At 37.7% G+C, this 21,441-nt stretch overlaps 1 protein-coding gene across 2 annotated transcripts in view; it reads right to left on the reverse strand.

The window, feature by feature from the left end:
• Nucleotides 1–20,765, reverse strand: part of rab28 (RAB28, member RAS oncogene family) — a 243,845-nt gene extending 223,080 nt beyond the window's left edge. The window contains exon 1 of one of the 2 annotated variants that reach the window (XM_039751501.1): nucleotides 20,356–20,760. In XM_039751501.1, coding sequence (XP_039607435.1) covers nucleotides 20,356–20,430 — 75 coding nt within the window. In that variant the 5' untranslated portion in view covers nucleotides 20,431–20,760. Of the gene's footprint in view, nucleotides 1–20,355 lie in introns of both variants that reach the window. The other variant, XM_039751500.1, reaches the window with a different exon arrangement.
• Nucleotides 20,766–21,441: the final 676 nt, after the last annotated feature.

Consider the following 21,441-nt stretch of genomic DNA (forward strand, 5'->3'; position numbering starts at 1 on the left):
CATGGTTCCTAATGCACTAAATTTTTCAGTTATATGACTGGTACTGAAAAAAAAAAAAAAACAGAACTAGACTCACATACAATTACAACTGTAGACCTCTTTCAAATGTATTTTTTCTTTCTAAAATACTTGAAAAAGTAGTTGCCACACAACTTCTGTTTCACATTACACAATTTATCTGAAAAATTATAGTCTGTCTTTTGCACCAGTCAGAATACAGAAACATCACTAACTTGTTGTAAATGACAATCTAACTTTTTTTCATGAAGAAAATTCCATAAACAATTATGTCATTAAGCATGACCTTTCAAACTTGTGCTGATATTATTTTAGTACACAAACTAGAAAACTACATTGGGCTGTCCTTGCACAGTTTAAGGCCATGTCACATCACACAGCTTTCCAATGGTTTTCAGTCACAGGGTTTATTTTTATAATCTTAACGAGTAGAAGGCAGTCATGCCACATTTCCAAAATCACTAGTTGTGAACTGACATACCCAGCGACTCATTCAGACTGCAACTCATACCGAGCAAAAATCCAACAGGTTTGATTTTGCCTTAATCTCAGGTGTGGGCTCTTTGTTAATGAGAGCTCACTCAGAAATTCAAAGCCTTTCAAGCAGCAACAAGGAATAAGGATCATGGATGTACCCAAAACCAAGAAATGGCATCAAACTAAAACAAGAAAGTTATGTGTGATTTCTCTCAGCAAAACAGTACCAATGGTAATAATAAATGTTGCATTTTGCCTGTAAAGTCAAGTTGGGGAGCATGCACTGGTACAGTGCGTTGCCGCACCCACTACACGACGAAACAACTCGGGATCCCGGTTGGCAACCCCCCCATACAGTCCAACCCTCTGGAAATGACCTTCTATCTGCTGCAGCCTCGCCTGGTCCAGCCATTCGGGTCCCCAACAATGAGGATCTTACAAGCTGGATCACCCTCGAGGAAACGTGCCACATGGCCATAGTGCCGTAACTGACGCTCCCTCACAATGCAGGTAATGTGCCTCATTCGGGACTCCATGAGCAACCGCTCATTCAACACAAAGCTAAACCAATGGTTCCCAAGAATTTTCCGGAGAGACACAGTACCAAAGGAGTCCACTCTTCAGGTGACTGGATAGCGTCCATGTCTCAGAACCATATAGCAAGACAGGAAGCACCAGGACTCTAAAGACTTGGACATTTGTCCTTTTGCATAGATATCGGGAGCGTCACACACCCCTTTCCAGCAACCTCATGATCCGTGAATCTTTCTTCACCAACAGATGCCCCACAGCCGCTGGACCCCACAACCATGCCCAACACTCAAGTCCTTACAAACATTGAACAGAGTTGGAGCAAGAGCACACCCTTGACGAACCCAAGTATTAACTGGGAAAAACACAGTGGTTCTGCCTCAACTCTGCACAGCACTCACAGTACCAGTGTATAGGCCCGCCATGATATCTAGCAACCTCAAGGGGATCCCACAAACCCTCAGGATATCCCACAGGGCAGCTTGATCAACTGAGTCGAACGCTTTACGAAAATCGACAAAGGCTGCAAAGAAACTCTGCCAATATTTGCTTTTGCGCTCCATGAGAACCTTCAGTGTCAGGATGCGGTCGATGGTAGGCTTCTTAGAAATAAAACGAGACTGTTCTGGTCGCAGGTACAGCAAGTGATCATGGATCCTATTGAGGACAACCCTAGCAAAGGACCTTACCCAGCACCGAGAGCAGTGTTATCCCCCTGTAGTTGCTGCAATCCAGGTGATCACCCTTCCCTTTACAGATAGGGACAACAAGTCCTTGTAAAGGTGAAGGTTACAATTGTTATGGTAAAGAGGCCTTTTGCTTTATAGAGAACAAACCTTAAGGTTTTAGATAGCAATGTCTGAAGCATTTTCAGTTCGGTGAGAAACTGCAAAGAATATTGTAAACATGTTCTGGTACCAATATGTGCTTCTCATTTATGGGTGATAAAGGACGAGCTGACGTTGTAGGTACTCTCCCTGATCGCCAGTTGCTTTTAAAATCTGAAAAAGATTTCCCTCTCACTATATCTTCATTTTGCTTTAGAACACATAACCTGCAAGAAAAGAATACACCTGGGAATGGAATGGTCATCGGCATCTTATAGGTTAACACTTGAACTGAATGAAAACTTAAAGCAACCAGGCTGTATGATTCTTTGTATTACCATATATTTGCTGTTAATAGTTTTCATGCAAATATAATTTTCAAGTAAATGCTTTTAAAGTCTGCTTTGTCAGAGAAACACTCCTTTAAGGTTGTAACATTTGCAACTGTAATATTTTATATTTGCATCATTAGCTGGTTACAAAAATATTACTAAATAGTCTTAGTCAATGGGTGGGCCTCTCTGGCAGTGTCTTAAATTGGTTTGAATCCTACCTGGCAGGGAGAAAATTCTTTGTGAGTTGTGGTAATCAAATCTCAAAGACACATGATATCCGATATGGTGTTCCACAAGGCTCTATCCTGGGTCCGCTGTTATTCTCAATCTATATGCTTCCGTTAGGTCAGATTATCTCAGGTTACAACGTGAGTTACCACAGCTATGCTGATGACACACAGCTGTACTTATCTATAGCACCTGATGACTCCGACTCTTTCGATACACTAACACAATGTCTTACTGGTATTTCTGAATGGATGAATAGTAATTTTCTCAAACTAAATAAAGAGAAAACTGAAATTTTGGTAATTGGCAATAATGGATTCAGCGAGGTTATCAGAAATAAACTTAATGCACTAGGATTAAAAGTTAAGACGGAAGTAAAAAATTTAGGGGTAACCGTTGACTGTAATCTGAATTTTAAATCGCATATTCATCAGACCACTAGGACAGCATTTTTTCATTTAAGAAACATAGCTAAAGTTAGACCTCTTATATCATTGAAAGATGCTGAGAAATTAATTCACGCTTTTGTTTTCAGTAGACTAGATTACTGTAACGCACTCCTCTCAGGACTACCCAAAAAAGACATAAATCATTTGCAACGAGTGCAGAATGCAGCTGCTAGAATCCTAACTGGGAAAAGAAAATCTGAACACATTTCTCCAGTTTTGATGTCACTACACTGGTTGCCTGTGTCATTCAGGATTGACTTTAAAATACTGCTTATGGTTTATAAAGCCTTAAATAATCTCGCTCCATCTTATATATCGGAATGCCTGACACGTTATATTCCAAATCGTAACCTTAGATCTTCAAATGAGTGTCTCCTTATAATTCCAAAAGCTAAACTTAAAAGAAGTGGTGAGGCGGCCTTCTGCTGCTATGCACCTAAAATCTGGAATAGCCTGCCGATAGGAATTAAGCCAGGCAAATACAGTGGAGCAATTTAAAACACTGCTGAAAACACATTACTTTAACATGGCCTTTTTATAACTTCACTTTAACATAATCCTGATACTCTGTATGTTCAATTCTTCATAATAACTATTCATGGTGGCTCTAAAATCCATACTGACCCCTACTCTCTCTTCTGTTTCTTTTTCCGGTTTCTTTGTGGTGGCGGCCTGCCCCACCACCTACTCAAAGCATCATGATGCTCCAACAATGATGGACTGAAAGCCAGAAGTCTACGTGACCATCATCATCAGGTCCTTCCATGAAAATATGATGATTTATGTTAGGTAGAATGCCCAGAGGGGACTGGGCGGTCTCTTGGTCTGGAACCCCTACAGATTTTATTTTTTTCTCCAGTTTTTGGAGTTTTTTGTTTTTCTGTCCACCCTGGCCATCGGACCTTACTCTTATTCTATGTTAATTAATGTTGACTTATGTTTATTTTTTATTGTGTCTTCTATTTTTCTATTCATTTTGTAAAGCACTTTGAGCTACATTTTTTTGTATGAATATGTGCTATATAAATAAATGTTGATTGATTGATTGATAATATTTAAAAGATGAATCAAATTAATTCAAATGTTAGAAACTCATGGTGCTTTTTCCAACTCTGTGTCTCATTTTTATTTTAAAATTTGTCCCAACTTTAAAGATTCTTATTTGAAATCAAAATTGTCAGCTTCACAATAATCCTTTATTTCAGAACTCCTGTTAAACAGCCTTTGTTTTGATGTTTTTAAGATTTCTTCTGTGAGTGATCACATTTTGTTATTGCTAATGCCCATGTACAAATCCAGAATTAAAAAACTGCTTGCGCTGTCGTTAAAGGTACTCAATACAAATAATTTGTATGACAGCATTACATTTTTCAATGTACCATTCAAATATATGACGTGTGTACATTCACTTATTGCGCCAATATTTTGGTGTGTGCAAGCAAAAGATACAAAGAAATCATGAAAAAAGAATGATTTTGAAATGCAAAATACTTTAAAGTTCACACAAAAGTACAGAAACTTTACTATGTTGGGGTGCAAGCAACCCAATACCTATTAGTCAAATGAATGAACATAAAGATCATTTTAGCATATTAAGTAGTAAATTGATGTGGTTGAAAAGTACAATATAAGGTATACCTTGGGAAGGGTGTCCAGGCACACTAAGATTCTCTTTGATCTTACTACAAGGAAGTATTTCCTAAAAAGGTTACCCATGTCTTCACTATGACTTATATGAATAATGCTTGTCCATTACATTTAACACCAGGAGGATTTCAGATACTCAACTTTAGTCACATATTAAGACAAAGAAGATGATCTAATAGAAGCATCACACGCCTCACTAGAACTCTCACTAGGTGCTACTGCCAGCTAATCTACTGCCACTTCAACAGCTTACAAATGCAGTGGGCAGATGTGATGATTACCCAGCAAAACATCCAAAAAATTCTTAGCAAAATTACTGACTTCCTTGCTCATTCTCAGTTCACAATGCTTATTTTCTTTCATATGACTTTTCAAAGCAGACTCACCCATCTTCCTAATGTCAAATTTATTCGTGCAGTAATGGCACCCAGCCATATGCTTATTTGATTTGTCTTACTGAAACCAATCTTTGTAGTCAGTATTTTCCAACCATTTCAAATTAAACTTACACTTTCCTTCCATTTTGAATCACTAATAAATAGTGTTGATGAGCAAATTTTGCCAGCGTGTCATTCACAGAGAATTTGCTGCCTTCACATTCATCTATATTCATTGAATTTTGTACTGATAAATTGACTGGTTTAGGAGAACTTTTTTTCCCCAGCGCTCCATAACACTTTGTGAGGCCAGTGTGACATCCTTCAGAGCTGTAACAGCCAACATTGGGAGGGGACCAGGGACCCTAATATCCCCGGGGAATATAATGCTGATCATTTGCATTACAGAATCTGTGGAACTTAGTGGTAGAATAGATAAGTATATAATGCAGGTTCTCAAATTTGTATTTTTATGAAACATACACAGCTTAAATAACTAGTTCTCTTGGCTCATAGCCAAATGTGCAGGTAGATGTTCGAGTTCCACATCATCAGTATAAGAGAAGTAGGCATGTGCCCTATGCATGCATAATTAGCCATGTGGAGATAAAAAACAAACCTTGAAGGAGCCTGACATGAAAACACAGCAGGACTCTATGAAATAATAATGAAAGATGTATTACTATTTACAAGACATTTCTATCTTTCTGATGGAAGAAAAAGTGCAAAGCATCAGCACAGACTGTTTGGAAGTCCTACGATGCAACTTCAAAAAACAGAATGAGCCAGCACGCAACTTCAATCATGACACGCCACTTTGAAATTTCTGCCTTTAAAAGACCTACATATTTTTTTCTAATTTTTTATTAAAATTTTGGGATTTCTGTTTTGTTTTGACGAAATATATGATTGGGCATCTCTAACTGCGTTTTTTTTCTTCTTTGATCTCACAGCGGCCCAGTGGTGCTGTGGTTGGCACTGCTGCCGCACAGCTCAGGTCACCTTTCTAGACACAATAATCCATCCAAAATAGGTTGCAGACATTTCCCTAGCCCTCAGTGACACTTTAAAGATGATTGCACCAGTATAATCCAGTCAAAACTAGCTCATTTAGTCCTCCCCAAACTGACATCAATGCATTTCAGAGTGTTTGAAGATATTCACAAACACTTCTGTGATTTCTCCAAACTCAAGCCAAAGTGAACACCATGGAGGTGTTCGACATGCAGGCTATCAGCTACTACATAGCTTTACCAGTTTGCGCACAAAGAACACAACTCAAGAGGATATTAATGCCTGAGGTCATTAAATGCGATATTAATACAAGATGTGGGTGTTTTGTTAGTGAAATATTGGATGTGTTATCTCATGATATGTCATTATTGGAATTCACTTTAATATTTTACATGACTTTTAAGTACCACTTAATTTTTTTTAAAGAATTTAAGGATTTTTCAGTACTTGTTAATTTTTCATGACTTTTCAGGTTTTCCAGGACCAGTACAAATCCTGTAATTTTAATAATATTGTTATTCACAGAAAGTACAGGCAGCATAGCACCTCAGTAGTAAATGAACTGTGAGGCTACAGCATTAGAGTTCAAATATTGGATCGAGTTGGTTTCACTGGGTGAATCCAATTTTCCTTCTATGTATCCAAGACATCAAGATTGGGTTATTTGGGGAATTCCTAGCATTGGTTACTGACCCCCAAATTCTCCTTTGCTTACATTTTGGCAACAAACTGATAATTTTTCATTATCTAATTCTAATCCACTCCCAATAATAGTTCAAAATATCAGATGTCAAAAAACGGTTTCTTTTATTTTAAAAAATAATTTTTAAAAATAATAATGTTTTCCCAGCAAGGCTGTGTTGATGCTCAAAGATATTTACCATCACCAATTTGCTGAACTTTGTTGACGTAAATAAAAATCATTCATTGGCTCCAAACATTTGCATAAACCTCCTCAAAGTAGCAAACTACAGCCATCACTTTTTGCACGCAACACAAGAAAACTGTAAGGCGCTCATATTTGCAGTAGGGTGCTATGCTAGATTAGTAGGAGTGTGCTATAGATGAGAAAAGACAGTCTAATCAGCGCATCACACACAAGGACTAAATAGGGAGATCTCAGGTACATTTGTAGAATTCTGCTGTGATGCCCAGAGCCCCGAATACCCAAGGTTTCTCGCTTTTTACATTACTCTTTTAGATAGCCCACTTTTCTTAAAATGATCACTCACTGTGGCCACACAACCTTTAATTCTTCTGGTAGGTGGGCCCCTTTTAAAGGGTACCCTGAAGCCTCAATTTCCATTTTCCTGAACCACTTATCCTGGGCAGCCAGAACCTATTCTTGTGGTGTAATATTTTACATAAACTATGCAGTGAGATTTGTGTGCTAAGCAAGAAAAGTGGTGACGTGGAGACTTGAAGCGGGCCAGTGCCAACGGCACTCGAAGCTTCCACTAAATTTTAGTATATCATGGTGCTCATGGATTCAACAGGACTCCCTGTAGTATAGTGGGTTCGTGGCTACAACAAAATATGGCCAGGTTTTAAATCCATAAAGCCGTGTCACTCTCCGTGGGCGTGATTGCATGACCGTGGGGAGTTAATGAGGTAGTTGGGGTGAGTCGCACCTGCGATCGTTCTCAATTGCTTAGTTGGCTTTCTTCTGCGTGTAATTAAGGCAATGCGCCCACGGAGACAGGTGTGTATATACATACTGGCTGGCACAGAGGAATGAGAGAATATAATAGTGAGATGTAAAGGGAAAAGGGTTAAAGGACGGAAAAAAGGCAGTCATAGGAGATGATCCACACACCAAGAAGGATAAGGCAGGTTGGGGCTCCGGAAGGAAGCTCAGGTTGATGTGCTCTAGGGGCTGCATTGCCCCACTGACTAAGCATGTAGAGTGGGGTGAGTGGGACATAAGACCTCCCAGTGGATCAGAGGAGCGACTGTGTGAGTGCGAAGGAAGATGGGAGGTGTGCCGATCTCGGACGGTCTGGCTGCGCAGTGTGGCGGCAGCCAAGATGGGGGTTGGCAGAAAGAAGTTTGTGCTGCAGAGGTTCCGTTAGCAACACCAGTGACGGGTCAGCCGGGGAGACAGAAGGTGGTGGGCTGCAACCAGGTGAAAAGACTGCATTATAACCTATTTTAATGGATTTATTTATTGATTTTATCGCCACGTTTTTTATGAATTAGTTTTTTTTTTTTTTTTTTTTTTTAAAAACACTGTACAATGGGCACTCTTGGTTTCACTGTTGTTTTGGATTGTTTTTGACCGTTTAATAAAAGCACCTGACAATTTTCCACCATCTCCTGGCTCCATCTGAGATTTGTCCTCATTTGTCAGCTCATCTCAGTCATAATTATCGACAGTGTTGGTTCTGCAGACTCCCATGTGGAAAGAGGGAGTCTGTAGAGGTCCAACATCATCATACCCCCCTTTGATATCATATACAAATATTCACACATTTCAACCTCCAATGGGGAGCCCACTGCCCCATCATGTAAAAGTAATAACAAAGTGGAGGAGGAAGAACAAGATGCTGATTAAACAGAGCACTGAGAGTAATCTGTTTCCACTTCTACTTGCAGATAAATAGGAGTTCAATTTTATTGCGTGCATGAGATAATAAATCTGAAGCAAATTAATTACACTGTTTATTAAAACAGAGCTTTTTACAGCATGTCTAATACAAGCATGTTAGAAAAGACAAAATACATGCTATGGTCAAGCCAGAATGAAACATAATGAAGTGCAATTATTTTCACTAACACATGCTGAGCCTCATTTATGTACAGAAAATGGCAGAAAGAGAACTGAGGACATTGTGTTTGAGTGAGTAAAAGAAATTAGTAACTTCTAGCTTACAGCTGGTAAACATTTATTCTAAATCATTTTATGATGAGACAGATCAAATTTTATCAAGTTATCTATCTATCTATCTATCTATCCCTCCATCCACCCTCTAAAAAAGAAAGTGCTAATGAGGTCATTAATGAGAGTACTTCTGCATATAACTTTATGTGTATTACATAATTTCTTAGTTTACAATACGGTGTCCATACAAACAAATATCCTAAAAAATGTTGGCAGCTATTTGTTAACAATAAAACTCCAGACAAACATACCTAAAAGTTTTGCACCCATTTATTAACAATACCCCTAGACCTACGTTTTGATCACAAGTCAACGGGTAAAATCTTCCTACCAAGTTTTTTTTTATCCCCCACAAGGTTGCAAGTAATTGGAACTTAGACACTGAGTTAATAAGTATATCAAGAAAGCTGATTTGTGTTTTCTACTAATTACAGTGAAGTTTTGTATTTTAACATTTTCTTTTTTTATCATGGTGCTGGACAGTGGAGGCATGCTGGTTGGATATTCAAGAAAGAATGTTACTCTTTTTTTGTAAATGTAACAATATTAATACTACTACTGCCTTCTGACTACCATAGTATGATCAAGCTTTTCTTGAACAGAAGGCTTGATTTTGACCATTGAACTTTGACAAAGGGTATTTAGAACATATAAAGGACTATATTTAAATAACATATTTGCAGATTTAATAACACATTTCTAATAAAAGACATTTATAGAGTCTGTTGTGAATAGAAATTGTTTGTTTCCCTTATTAGTCTACTGAATGACAGTGCATCATAAGTTTATGACTCGCAGATATTACACGTGAAGGGTCCTGTGGCCAACAGTTTTGTTTTTAACCAGTAGCAGTAGCAATAGCAGTAGTGGCATTGTCAGCATTAATAAAAATGAATAACTGCCCTATGCAATAGAACTATAAACACTAGAACACACTAGGCACTCATGGAGAAAACTGGGTACTATAAAATGTTTATCCTCCCCTTTCCAGAAAGCAGGACTAGTGCAGAATCCTGCAAAAATAAATCAGTATTTACAAAAATTAGGCCAATTCCATTCCAGAAAACCTGGATTTCTGGAACAGATTAAGCCACAATTATGTGATCCATGGGGCAAAGATGTGGAAATCTTGCTGATCCTGTTTTTTAGCTTGGAGACCAAAACTGCAAACAGTACTCTAGATGAGGCCTTACCAGGGCATTATAACCTTGAGCACTGCCTCCTTGGTTTTGTACTCTACACACTGTCCTATATAACCTAACATTCTGTTAGCCTTCTTAACGGTTGAACACTGCCCGGAAGTTGATACTGTAGTGTCCACTACAACTCCTAAATCCTTCCCATAAGGTGTACTTGTTGATTTTCAGACCCCCTATTATATATTCAAATACAATATTTTTACTTCCTATGTGTAATACTTTACAGTTATTGACATTAAACTTCATCTGTCACAAATCTGCCAAAGCCTGTATGCTGTCCAAGTCTCTCTGTAATAATTTAATGGATTCCAGGATTATCTGCCAATCCACATATCTTGGTATCATCCGCAAACTTAACCTGCTTATTACTTATATTCCTATTCAAATCATTTATATATAGCAAAATAGCAGAGGCCCTAGCACACACCCCTGTGAAACACCACTTTAAACATCAGCCAGTTCTGATAAGGTTCCTCACACCACCACCTTCTGCTTCCTGTGTCTGAGCCAATTCTGCATTCATCTAAAGACATCACCCTGAACTCCCACTTTTTTTAGTTTCATGCCCAACCTCTCATGTGGCACACTGTCAAATGCTTTCTGAAAGTCAAGATAAATAATATCATAAGCTCAACTTTGATAATACTATTTTGTTGCTTCCTCATATAATCCCAGCATGTTAGTAAAACATGTTGTCCCTCTTCTGAACCCATGCTGACTGTTTAGAAAAACTCCTGTACTTGCTGAGTGCTGCTAAATCTTATTCTTAATAATTCATTCCATTAATTTTCCTATGATGCACACTAAGCTTACTGGCCTATAGTTGCTTGGATCTGAGCTGTCACCCTTTTTATATAGTGAGACTAAAATTTTCACTTTTTTTTTTTAGTCCTTAGTAATTTTCCCAGTGTACAGGGTCTTCCTCAAAATATGTGTCATGGGTTTATATATGTACTTGCTAACCTCAAGAACTCTAGGGTAAATATTAGGGCCCACAATTTACTGCGGCTCGCGGAATTTAACACCACACCACGGAATTTAGGGTTTTGCAGCAGTAAAACGCCACGCCGCGGAATTAACCTAACTGCTGCGGAAAATACCAAATCTGAATGAAATTTTATTATTTGAGACATATTGATATTAGTATGATTAGTTTTGGTTACTTCTTTAAGTTCTTTCTTTAGCCTATTGCATCATCTCATTAATATCTCATCCGTTGCTAAAGAAATCGAACACAGTGGAGCTACAGTCCAGTTAAAGAAGCTGTCGGCGTTGCTGCAAAGTACTGATAAACATAACAAGCTGAGAGCTGAACTTGAATTTGTATCTGTTCACTGCCAGCCAATTATGAACACTCTGACTTCTTTTGAGGCACAGTCATTCATGGCTGTCGATGTCTACAACAAAGTGTCTGACTTACTGTCTTGCCTGAAATCGTCCGGATTTCCAATTGCAGCCAGCAGCTGTAAAGATGCAAAGCACAATACTGCTGCTAAACTTGAAGAATATTTTGTGGGAACCAAACAGCCGGCAATAGACCTATTCAGATCTATGAGAATATTTGATCCACGACAGCTACCACTCTTATCGAATAATTTTGCTGATCATGCACCATCAGTGCCAACAATGATGGCCGCAGCAGATGAATGGCAAGCTTATCTGGACATAGCATCTCGTAAAGTAATTCCAGCTGATATCACTGCTTTTTGGCGTGTCTTAAAGGACAGACTGCCTCACTTAGTAGCTCTTGCTAAAGTTTACATTGCATTGCCGATCTCTTCTGTTGATGTGGAATGTTCGTTCTCAAAATATTGATCGGTGTTGTCACCACTGCGATATTTTCTGTCACAAGAAAACCTACGATCTTACAGTGCCGTTTTCTTCATAAATAAACAATGACTTTAGAAACATTATGCGATCGTTTGTTGAGAATAATATTATGCCTACATATGTTTCAGCATCATTTGCCTAAAGCAAATCTGTGGATTAAAATGTGCGGATGTGAACGCTTTGATATACCTATTTGATTAGTATTACGAATTATGATTGATTATTATTAGGGATTAAGAATAAGAAAAATTGCATTTATTTTGCTTGGGTTACGAATTAGTCTTATGGAATTCTGGTACTGCATTTGCCATGCCGCGGTACGCCATGGAATTTAAAAAAACATGCTGCGGAATTTACTATTTCTTGCCATGGTAAATCGTGGGCCCTAGAAAATATTATCTGATTCTGAAGATTTGTTTGATTTCAGCCTATTTAACCTGAGCAGATTTTCCCTCTACAATTTCTAAATCAACCAGTACCTCCTTAGTAGTTCCATTCAGCACTGCGAGTTTACCTTCTGTACCTCCTTACTTGTGTAGACCTCAGAAAAATGCTTATTTAGAGCACCCACTATTTCAATGTCTTTATTATTTAATTCCCCTTTACTACTCCTCATACACCTTCATCTCCTCTTGACTGATCTTTACTAATAAAATACTAAGAGAATCTCTTTGAGTCATCTTTCTCCTTATCTGCTATATTCCCCATCGAATGTCTTTTAGCCTCCCTAATATCCTTCTTAATGATTGCCCTCATGTTCTCATATGCCCTACGATTCACACTGGAGTTATTAGTCTTATATGCCTTATACAGCTGTTTTATTTTTTACCTTTGAAGCTTTTTTAACCCTTTATTAACCCACTGCAGTTTTTTTTTTTTAATTTCCTATTAATTTAAAATTTAGGTATGCACCTGTCCTGCATTACATTCAAAACATTTTTAAATCTGTTCCACTGCTCTCTTTGCATCCACACTCTTAAAAAAACACTGAAAATCCTATTATATTATAGTCACTTGATCCTAGTGGTTTGATCACCTCTACACCCTCAATTCTATTCTGATTATTACAAAAAACTAAATCTAGATAGGCTTCACCCTGTGCTGGTGCTTTAACATACTGCATTAAAAAACAGTCACTGATTACTTATAAAAACTCCTTCTCTTATGCTCCGCTATTTGCAAGGTTATCCCAGTTAATATTCAGGTAGTTAAAGTCCCCAATGACTATAATATCCCCCTTTAAACTTGCCTTTTTAATATTACTTAAAAGATGTGTTTTAAAGTTGCTGTCTGCATTGGGCGATCTACAAAAAACTCCTAAATTAAGGCCTCTTTCCAGGCAAAGTCACCTGTCCTCATTAAGATGTGGCTCATTGTTCAACTGAAGTGGACTTGCATTTAGACTCTATTTGACATAAACAGCAACCCCACCTCCTTAGCTGCTCTATATACAGTATCCTTCCTAAAAAAATATGTATCCCTCTATGTTATATTTATGCCCATCTTTGTTATTTAGCCCAGTTTCCATTATTGCTATACAGTAATCCCTCGCTATATTGCGCTTCAACTATCGCGGATTTTATATGTAAGCATATCTAAATATATAACGCGGATTTTTCGCTGCTTCGCGGGTTCTGCGGACAATGGGTCTTTCTACTTCCGACACATGCTTTCTCAGTTGGTTTGACCAGTTGATTTCATACAAGGGACGCTATTGGCGGATGGGTGAGAAGCTAACCAATCAGAGCATGCAGTTAAGTACCTGTGTGGTGACTGGCTCAGCGACGGAGCGCTGAATTCCATTCCGCGGCGTTAACCAGGAAGTCTCGTTTCGCTCATACAGCAACAACATGTTTCGCTGTGTAAAGAGTTAACTTTTGTGCTCTTTTGTGTTTATCTTTGTGCGTAGTCAAGCCCTTCGTTATGGCTCCAAAACGATCTGCTCCTGCTACTGCTTCTTGGGCCGTGCCCAAGTGCCAACCGAAGATGCTAACGAATGCCGAAAAGGTAAAAGTTTTGGATATGTTGAAGGAGTGGAAAAACTACTCCGCTGTAGGACGCCATTACCGCATCAATGAGTCCACAATTCTTTTTATTTAAAAAGGAGGAAAAGAATATAAGATCTACGGCCGCAGTGTCCTTTTAACCAGGGAGCAAAACGAGTTGTAAGTGGACGTAATAAGGCTGCTTTAGGGATTTGGATTGAAGACTGTCGGAAGAAGAACAACGGTGGTGCTACACAGTCGCCTGAAGAGGCTCCTTTAGAAGGGCTGTAACGCTCTCCTTGGTTGTGCAGTAAAATTAAACTCATTGTTATCAGACAAGTCGTTGTGTCATTGTTAGTGAGTAACCATAATTAATTTTCTACTTACAGTACTTAGTACATGTACGTATGTTTAGTGTCACTGTACACACATTTACTGTATACAATTTTTCTTGTATTGTACGTATTTATTGCTGGTGGCCTGTCTATCGTAATGTCTGTAACATATGTAATATCGGTGACGCTCAATATCTTTAAAATAATATTTAGGTTTTACTGTATATAAGCAGTGTGTTTACATACATAATTTCAATGAATCTTACCTAATATCTAAGAGAACACAAAGGGTTTATGCTGTATAACTGTGCGGGGAATATTTATAATAGTGTGGGAGAGTTTATAAGGGCTTAAAATATATAAAAATAACCATACAAACATATGGTTTCTTCTTTGCGGATTTTCACCTATCGCGGGGGGTTCTGGAACGCAACCCCCACAATCGAAGAGGGATTACTGTATTATAATTATGCTCCTCTACATAAAACTGCAAAAAACTTGTTTTAATAAAGTATCTATCTATCTATCTATCTATTTGTGATACTTCTAGCATTAATGAAAGCTATTTTTAACATGTTACTCCTTTTACTTTTACATCTAAACATTGGTTTAGAATTTACATTACTATACATTTTTATTTTTACACTACTGTTTGTTCCTCATGTACAGATCTAGATTTGGCCTATCCTAAACTCCCTGCCCACCCAATTCCTAGTTTAAACAATCCTCGAAAAACCTACTCATACACCTCCGCAACACATTGGTGCCCCTCCAGTTCAGATGTAACCTGTCACGGCAGAACAGATCCAATTTTTGTCCAAAAGGAGTCCCAATGCCCCATAAACCTAAACCCTTCTATCCTGTACCAAGATCTGGTTCATGCGTTAAGCCTTCAAATCTCCTCTGTCTTACCTGGACTGGCACATGTAAGTAGCAGAACTACAGAGAAGACTACCTTGTTATTTCTGCTGCTCAGGCTGGCGCCTAACTCTTTAAATTTGGATTGTAGAACTGACAGACTAGTTCTGGGTGGTATGATCAAAATTCTATATCATGGTATTTTTCCCAAATTATCCCGGTTTCACAGTATTCAACAGTATTTTTTTCCCCATGTATGAGTGGATGTTAACCACATTTTTCACTGCAATTACTGCAGTAGACTGGCTAAGAATAACCTATTCCACTGTCATGAGAATTGTACATTGTACAAAAAACATTTTAATGTGCACACAAGTATTAATACAGGTTTGCATGGCCCCATAAAGTGATAGTTTTTAAGGGGGTGGCACTAATGAAGAGAAGGAATCACATTGCATGACAGATGCAGTCAAAATATAGAACCGTTTTATTGAACAAATTTTGCAAACAACTTAAACTATTATTTTGGCAACATATTTTAAACCATCCAAAGAGGCATTTAGACCTAGTAAAATATCCAGAGGTGCTTGTCAAAAGTTGTATTACACTGAACAAAAAAAGCAGTAAATAGTAAATATTTTTTGTAAACCAACTACACTTTCTGTTAATGTTAACAATCTCTGTCCACCGACACATTAAAGTGACTTTTTTAACAACTTTACCATCATTAAACTACATAATACTTAAACTAATAAATAATAACAATACAATAAATAACAGTATTATTACTGATAGTGGCACTATTACTTCAAGCCCAGGTGCATTACACAGTATTTACAAAATAAAAATAAAACAAGTGCAACTTGGTGATGACATCTTTACCAACTTCAAGCTAAGCTATATACATAAATAATAAAACTGCAACTTGTATTTATAATGCTATTTGTGCTATAGCCCTACGGAAGCGTATTAGGGCCACGGTGAAGAAAAAAAAAAATACGGACATAGGGAAGAAAGAAACAAACTATATGTCGAGAATAAAGTTGACATATTGATTTTATTCTCAGCATTTCCACTTTAATTTTGACACATGTCGAGATTAAAGTCGACATTTCCACTTTATTCTCACCGTTTATGTTGAGGTTAAAGTTGACATTTCCACTTTATTCTCATAGTTTATTTTATAATTTAAGTAGAATGTTGTAAACTAAACTTCATCCTAAAATCAATGTTTAATTTACTAGATTTTCTCAAACCCCATCATAAGTTAATGTAGCACATTAAATGCTTTGTGTTAAGTGTTCCCCGACTCAGCTGTTAATCACTATGCTTCTTAAACTGACTTCCTCCACACTAAGAGGAGGCGCCGGCAGCTATCACCGCACAGAATCTATCAAATCTTGAATGAAAGATATATACTTGATATCATTTTCAGGATGAAATGCATTAAAGCAGATATTAAACATGCATGGTAGTGCTGCTCCCTCGCAGTAAGGGGTCCCCAGGTGTATGTTCATTGTAGAGAACTTGGTGTGACGAGGCTCCAAAAAACTGGATGTATGAATGGGTATCGCACAGGTTTAACTTAAATATTGTGTAAATGATGGGTTTGTGATCTGGTGGTCGGAGACATGAACACAAAATTCAATGGATGTTCTTCTGAGCGGGTTTTCTTTATTGCATGCGTGCTGTCTGTCGTACGTACCAAAACCCCAGTTCCTATCCTTCCTTTTTCTTTCTCCACATAACCAATCACCACATGATAAACATCTTTGTGAAATTAAAACTAGTTAAAAACTTAGCACAGGAAGTGTCCAGAACTTCGTTTTACATGTTTAATTATGCCATCCATTCAGGGTTGAGCCTATCCCAGCAAGCATTGTGTGCGAGGCAGGTGCAAATCCTGAACAAGTGGCCAGCACATCGCAGGGTGAATATGAGCAAAACATACACTAGCAGGGTCAAAATAACATAACAAAACCTCACATCCTACATGACTTTGAAAGGAAACTGAAGCACGCCAAGTAAACCCACCAGAAAAACATGCAAATTTAAAGCAGGGTACACCCGAGACACCCTTGCTGTGAGGCAGCAGTGCAACCTCCACGCCGCCGTGTCCCCACATGATTAATACATGCTTTAATGCCTTTCATCATGAAAATTATATCAAGTATTTATCTTAGCATTCTAAATGTTCAGGAAACAGGAATATCATGAAGTGAATGTATTCTGTGCAGCAATTGCTGCCAGCGTCTTCTCAGTACAAGAGGAAGTCAGTTTAAGAAGCACGTACCGATTTAATATGGCTTGCGGAACACTTGACACAAAGTATTTAATGTACTATATAACTTATGACGGGGTTTGACAAAATCTAGTAAATTAAATATTCATTTTACAATGAAGTTCAGTTTACGATGTTCTACTTTAATGACAAATTACAAGAATACAGTCAACATGTTGACTTTAATCTTGACATAAACAGTGAGAATAAAGTAGAAATGTTTTTTTAATAATAAAACTCAAGTATGTATATCACATATTCAGTACATATATTAATGTGTCCTGTTATCCATTCTTAAAATAAAATGAGACACCACACACATAATTACTGCACAAATGTCAAGGCCAAATATCCAGGGTCTCAGATTTGAAAAGGTTAAGTTACCATTCATAAAACAGTCACTATGAGTCTTCTGTTGCAGATCTGTTAATGAAAGTAATCAATATTTGCTTTCTTTTAGCATGCAATCACCAGACAATACAGGGTTCAGTACAAGCAGAAGAATGTTTGATATCTCTTACAGAAAGAATGAGAACAACTCTATATAGGATGAAAACTTTATGTCATACATTTTACACTATTTTGCTCTTTTTGATGTTGTAAAAACAGAATACAATGCTTACTTTAGCGCATATAACGTTTCAATTAGAGTAGTTTCATCAGAAGTACATTTTACACAATGCAAAATTTTACCACACAAAGTTCACTCTGGCAGTGATATTTGTCCATGCCATTTCCCTTTCCTTTGCTGCTGCTGTGTTGCTCCTCTTTTGGAGGCTATATTGATCATCTTCATGAACTAACTCTAGTACCTCTTGCTGTACTGGCAGAAAAGTTGTTCCCTCTAAAACTTGTAGTCCGTGGCTGATCAGCTGTCCAGTGCTTATATCAGAAGGGCTTGTAAATTTTGCAGTGAATGTGCATTTATCTGGATCAATCTATTCGAAATTGCACTGAAATCTGGTGCCGTGGAACCAGCTAATCCACTGGTGCAAAAAACATGCAATAGCAAGATGGAATTCCCCCCGAGATCCAGGATTAACTAATTTCTCTTTCTGGAACAGACCCCAGGTTAAAAAACTAACCTATTTAGGGAACTGTCAAGCATACACCCACATAATCACTCAAACAGGGACAATTTTGAATCATTAATAAATCATCATCAAAACAAGATATTACCAATATATTATTAAAATAAAAAAAAGGATTTCAGAATATAAACACAACAACATTAAAAGATAAGCAAATAACAATACATTCTGAAACAATTTGTTAGAAATAGTGTAAGCCGCCCCAATTCAGGATGTTCATAAGAAACGCAATGATTTATTTCATGAGGCAGACATACATAATAAACAAGAATAATTGCATCAGATATTTGAAATATTAAAATGTGTGCTTCAATTTAAAATTTTAAAGTCTAAATAATCTTGAGTGTAATGGAAATTTGTCATGTTTCACTTTCTGATAGAAGTCAATATAGGGCTAGATCCTTAAGTAAAAAAAAAAATTTTAAAAATCAAAAAATAATAACATATTTGTAATCAGTGTCCTTGAAATAATATACGCTTATTTTTGAACTTTGTTATTTTTGACACTCCTAGATGACTAGGAGCACCAGTAAAGAATCAAATATCAAAAATATAATTTTCATAATCTGTAACATCAAAAAGGTTTTCCCTTAAAGATGGGGTGACAAGCTCAGTCTTCCAGGAGGGGCTCAGAGTAGAGCAGCTGCTCCTCCGCATTGAGAGGAGTCAGATGAGGTGGCTTAGGCATCTGATCAGGATGCCTCCCTGGAGAGGTGATCCGGGCACGTCCAAACGGGAGGCGAGCCTGGGGAAGACCCAGGACACGCTGGAGGGACTATGTCTCCCTGCTGGCCTGGGAATGGTTCAGGATTCCCCCGGAAGAGCTAGAAGAAGTGGCCAGGGAGAGGGAAGTCTGGGCATCTCTGCTCAAGCTGCTGCCCCCGCAACCTGACCTCAGATAAGCGGAAGAAGACGAATGGATAGATGGCAACATCAAAATAGCATAAATGACACTCAACAGGCCTATACTTCTAGTCCTCACTTTTTTCATGGTTTTGTGAAAAGGAGCAACTTTGACCCCTCATATTCCATTAGAGGGTGAAACCCTGGAGTCTGTTGATATGGCATGCACAAGTTCAAATCTTTCTGATCATTTTTTCTGAAGAAGCAGGCTGGATTACTCTTTAACATCAAACTGTAATTTTCAGCACAAAATCTTGCAAAAATGGCCAAAAAAAGTAGGGTGTTTTTAGGACAAGACCAGGGCCAAGAAATAGGTGGTGATGCCAAAAAGATCGATGTACTGCGTTCAACAATGCATTTTAAGGCTTTCTCATATCAGTGTGTCAGGAGATACTGGACAAAAAAAAACTGAAGTGAATTCAAAACGTTCATAAGCAATTCTTTTGAACATAATTCTTCCCAATTACTGTCTAAGGAAAAGCATTCCTCTATCACTTGGCTGAACAGCAATCACTAGTGCAGATTTATCATTTTAGGAGATTATCCACGAGGAATATACCATGACTTTGGCAGACACAGAACCTAATGAAATGTAAATTTCTATACAATGACCTGAGAGACAGGGTATAGGAATTATATTTAATCTGATTTTTTTATTTCATTTCCGTTGACGATGTTGCTCTGTGAGAACTGTATTTTCTTCCACATCTGTGGAACCAACAAAGTTTTTTTTTTTCTTCTAATCTAGGTGCCTTTAATTATATAGTTCTCGTCCATGTAATCTATAAACAGCTGCCGTTTAGGATAAGATTGTACGATTTGTGATTTTTTTCACGAAGTGCACATAACGTGTACGTCTCAAGTCTGTAGGCGCCTCCGTTGTTCGAAGTGAATGTTTTCTTCTATGATGCTCCTTTAGTTCCAGAGTGTGCGATTCTGTCCTTTTTTCAAAGACGTACAGATTTTATTTCACAACTGGATTTCATACTTTTAGACTGTTCTTAAAGCCTTACTAAATTCCCATAACCGAACTAGAGCAATCCTTAACGTGCTGATGTAGCAGTAATGTCAAAAGATAAAATTGCTTACCTTTCCCGAAGCTCCGTCTCCTAGGATGACAATTTTTAATTGCCTATCTTGACTTTCTTCCTCGGAATCAGACATTGTCTAATGTAATATGCTAAGCTTTTGGAGTGTGGGTTTTGCTTTTATTTAATGTTATACCATAGCACGATCAGATTAAGATTATAAAAGGGAGCGCTAAGCAACCAGACGCCATCTTCCCTGAGTGGCTATAGGCTGGGAAATCCCACTCCGGTGTCTCCAGTGTAAAACAAACACCAACAGTGCAAAATACTTTGCCAAGAATGTAGTTAAATACACTACACTTTAAATAAAACTAGTGCTAATGTACGGGAGTACATTTATACGGCCTAGTGTAAAACTATGCGTTTTGTTTTTAGGCATGAGGGGCGCTGCATTGGTTTAGCCGTACTCTGACGCGTCGCCGTAGCTAAGGAGAAATGAGGTTAAAGGTCAGCATTTTAACGGTGGCGCGTGTAGAATCCAAAGAGTCGGGAAGCGATGAGTATAGGCTTTGATATGCTTCTTACGTTTTAATGTTGTTTATTCTTTTTAAGATGTGCTTTTTAAAATTATAGCTTCTCATATGTTTAAAATTAAATGTACATAAGGAGCATGTAGTCTAAACAAATAGGACGGACCTAGATAATAATCTACAGAAACTTCATTAGACAATTGCAAAACTGATAGAAAATCGGTAGAACTATAGTGCTGTTAAGGGTAAACATGCGTAAACTACATGTTAGATGGTATTTTACAGGACCAAAAAACGGCAGTAATTATTTACTATTCATCTGATCATTCCACTTCAGGTTTGTGAGCTACCACCACAGCCCATAAGAATGAAACATCAAATCAAAAAAAGAGATCTCTCTAATATCTTTTTGTTTTGTCCTAGACAAAAATTACATCAGAAAGAAATATAAATCGAGACATTTTCTTTTGTCTCACGCTCCTCAGATTTTTCTCCTGAAACACCCCAGTGTTCTCACAAGGGTCTCCTCTTGAGTTTCAGCACAGATCTCAGCAAAGTCACACAATGAGCTCAGATTTTCCATGTGTCGTGAATTGTTTTTAAAGTACTTTCATTGT

The sequence above is a fragment of the Polypterus senegalus genome, chromosome 4 (assembly GCF_016835505.1).
Source record: "Polypterus senegalus isolate Bchr_013 chromosome 4, ASM1683550v1, whole genome shotgun sequence".
NCBI classification, from domain to species: domain Eukaryota; kingdom Metazoa; phylum Chordata; class Cladistia; order Polypteriformes; family Polypteridae; genus Polypterus; species Polypterus senegalus.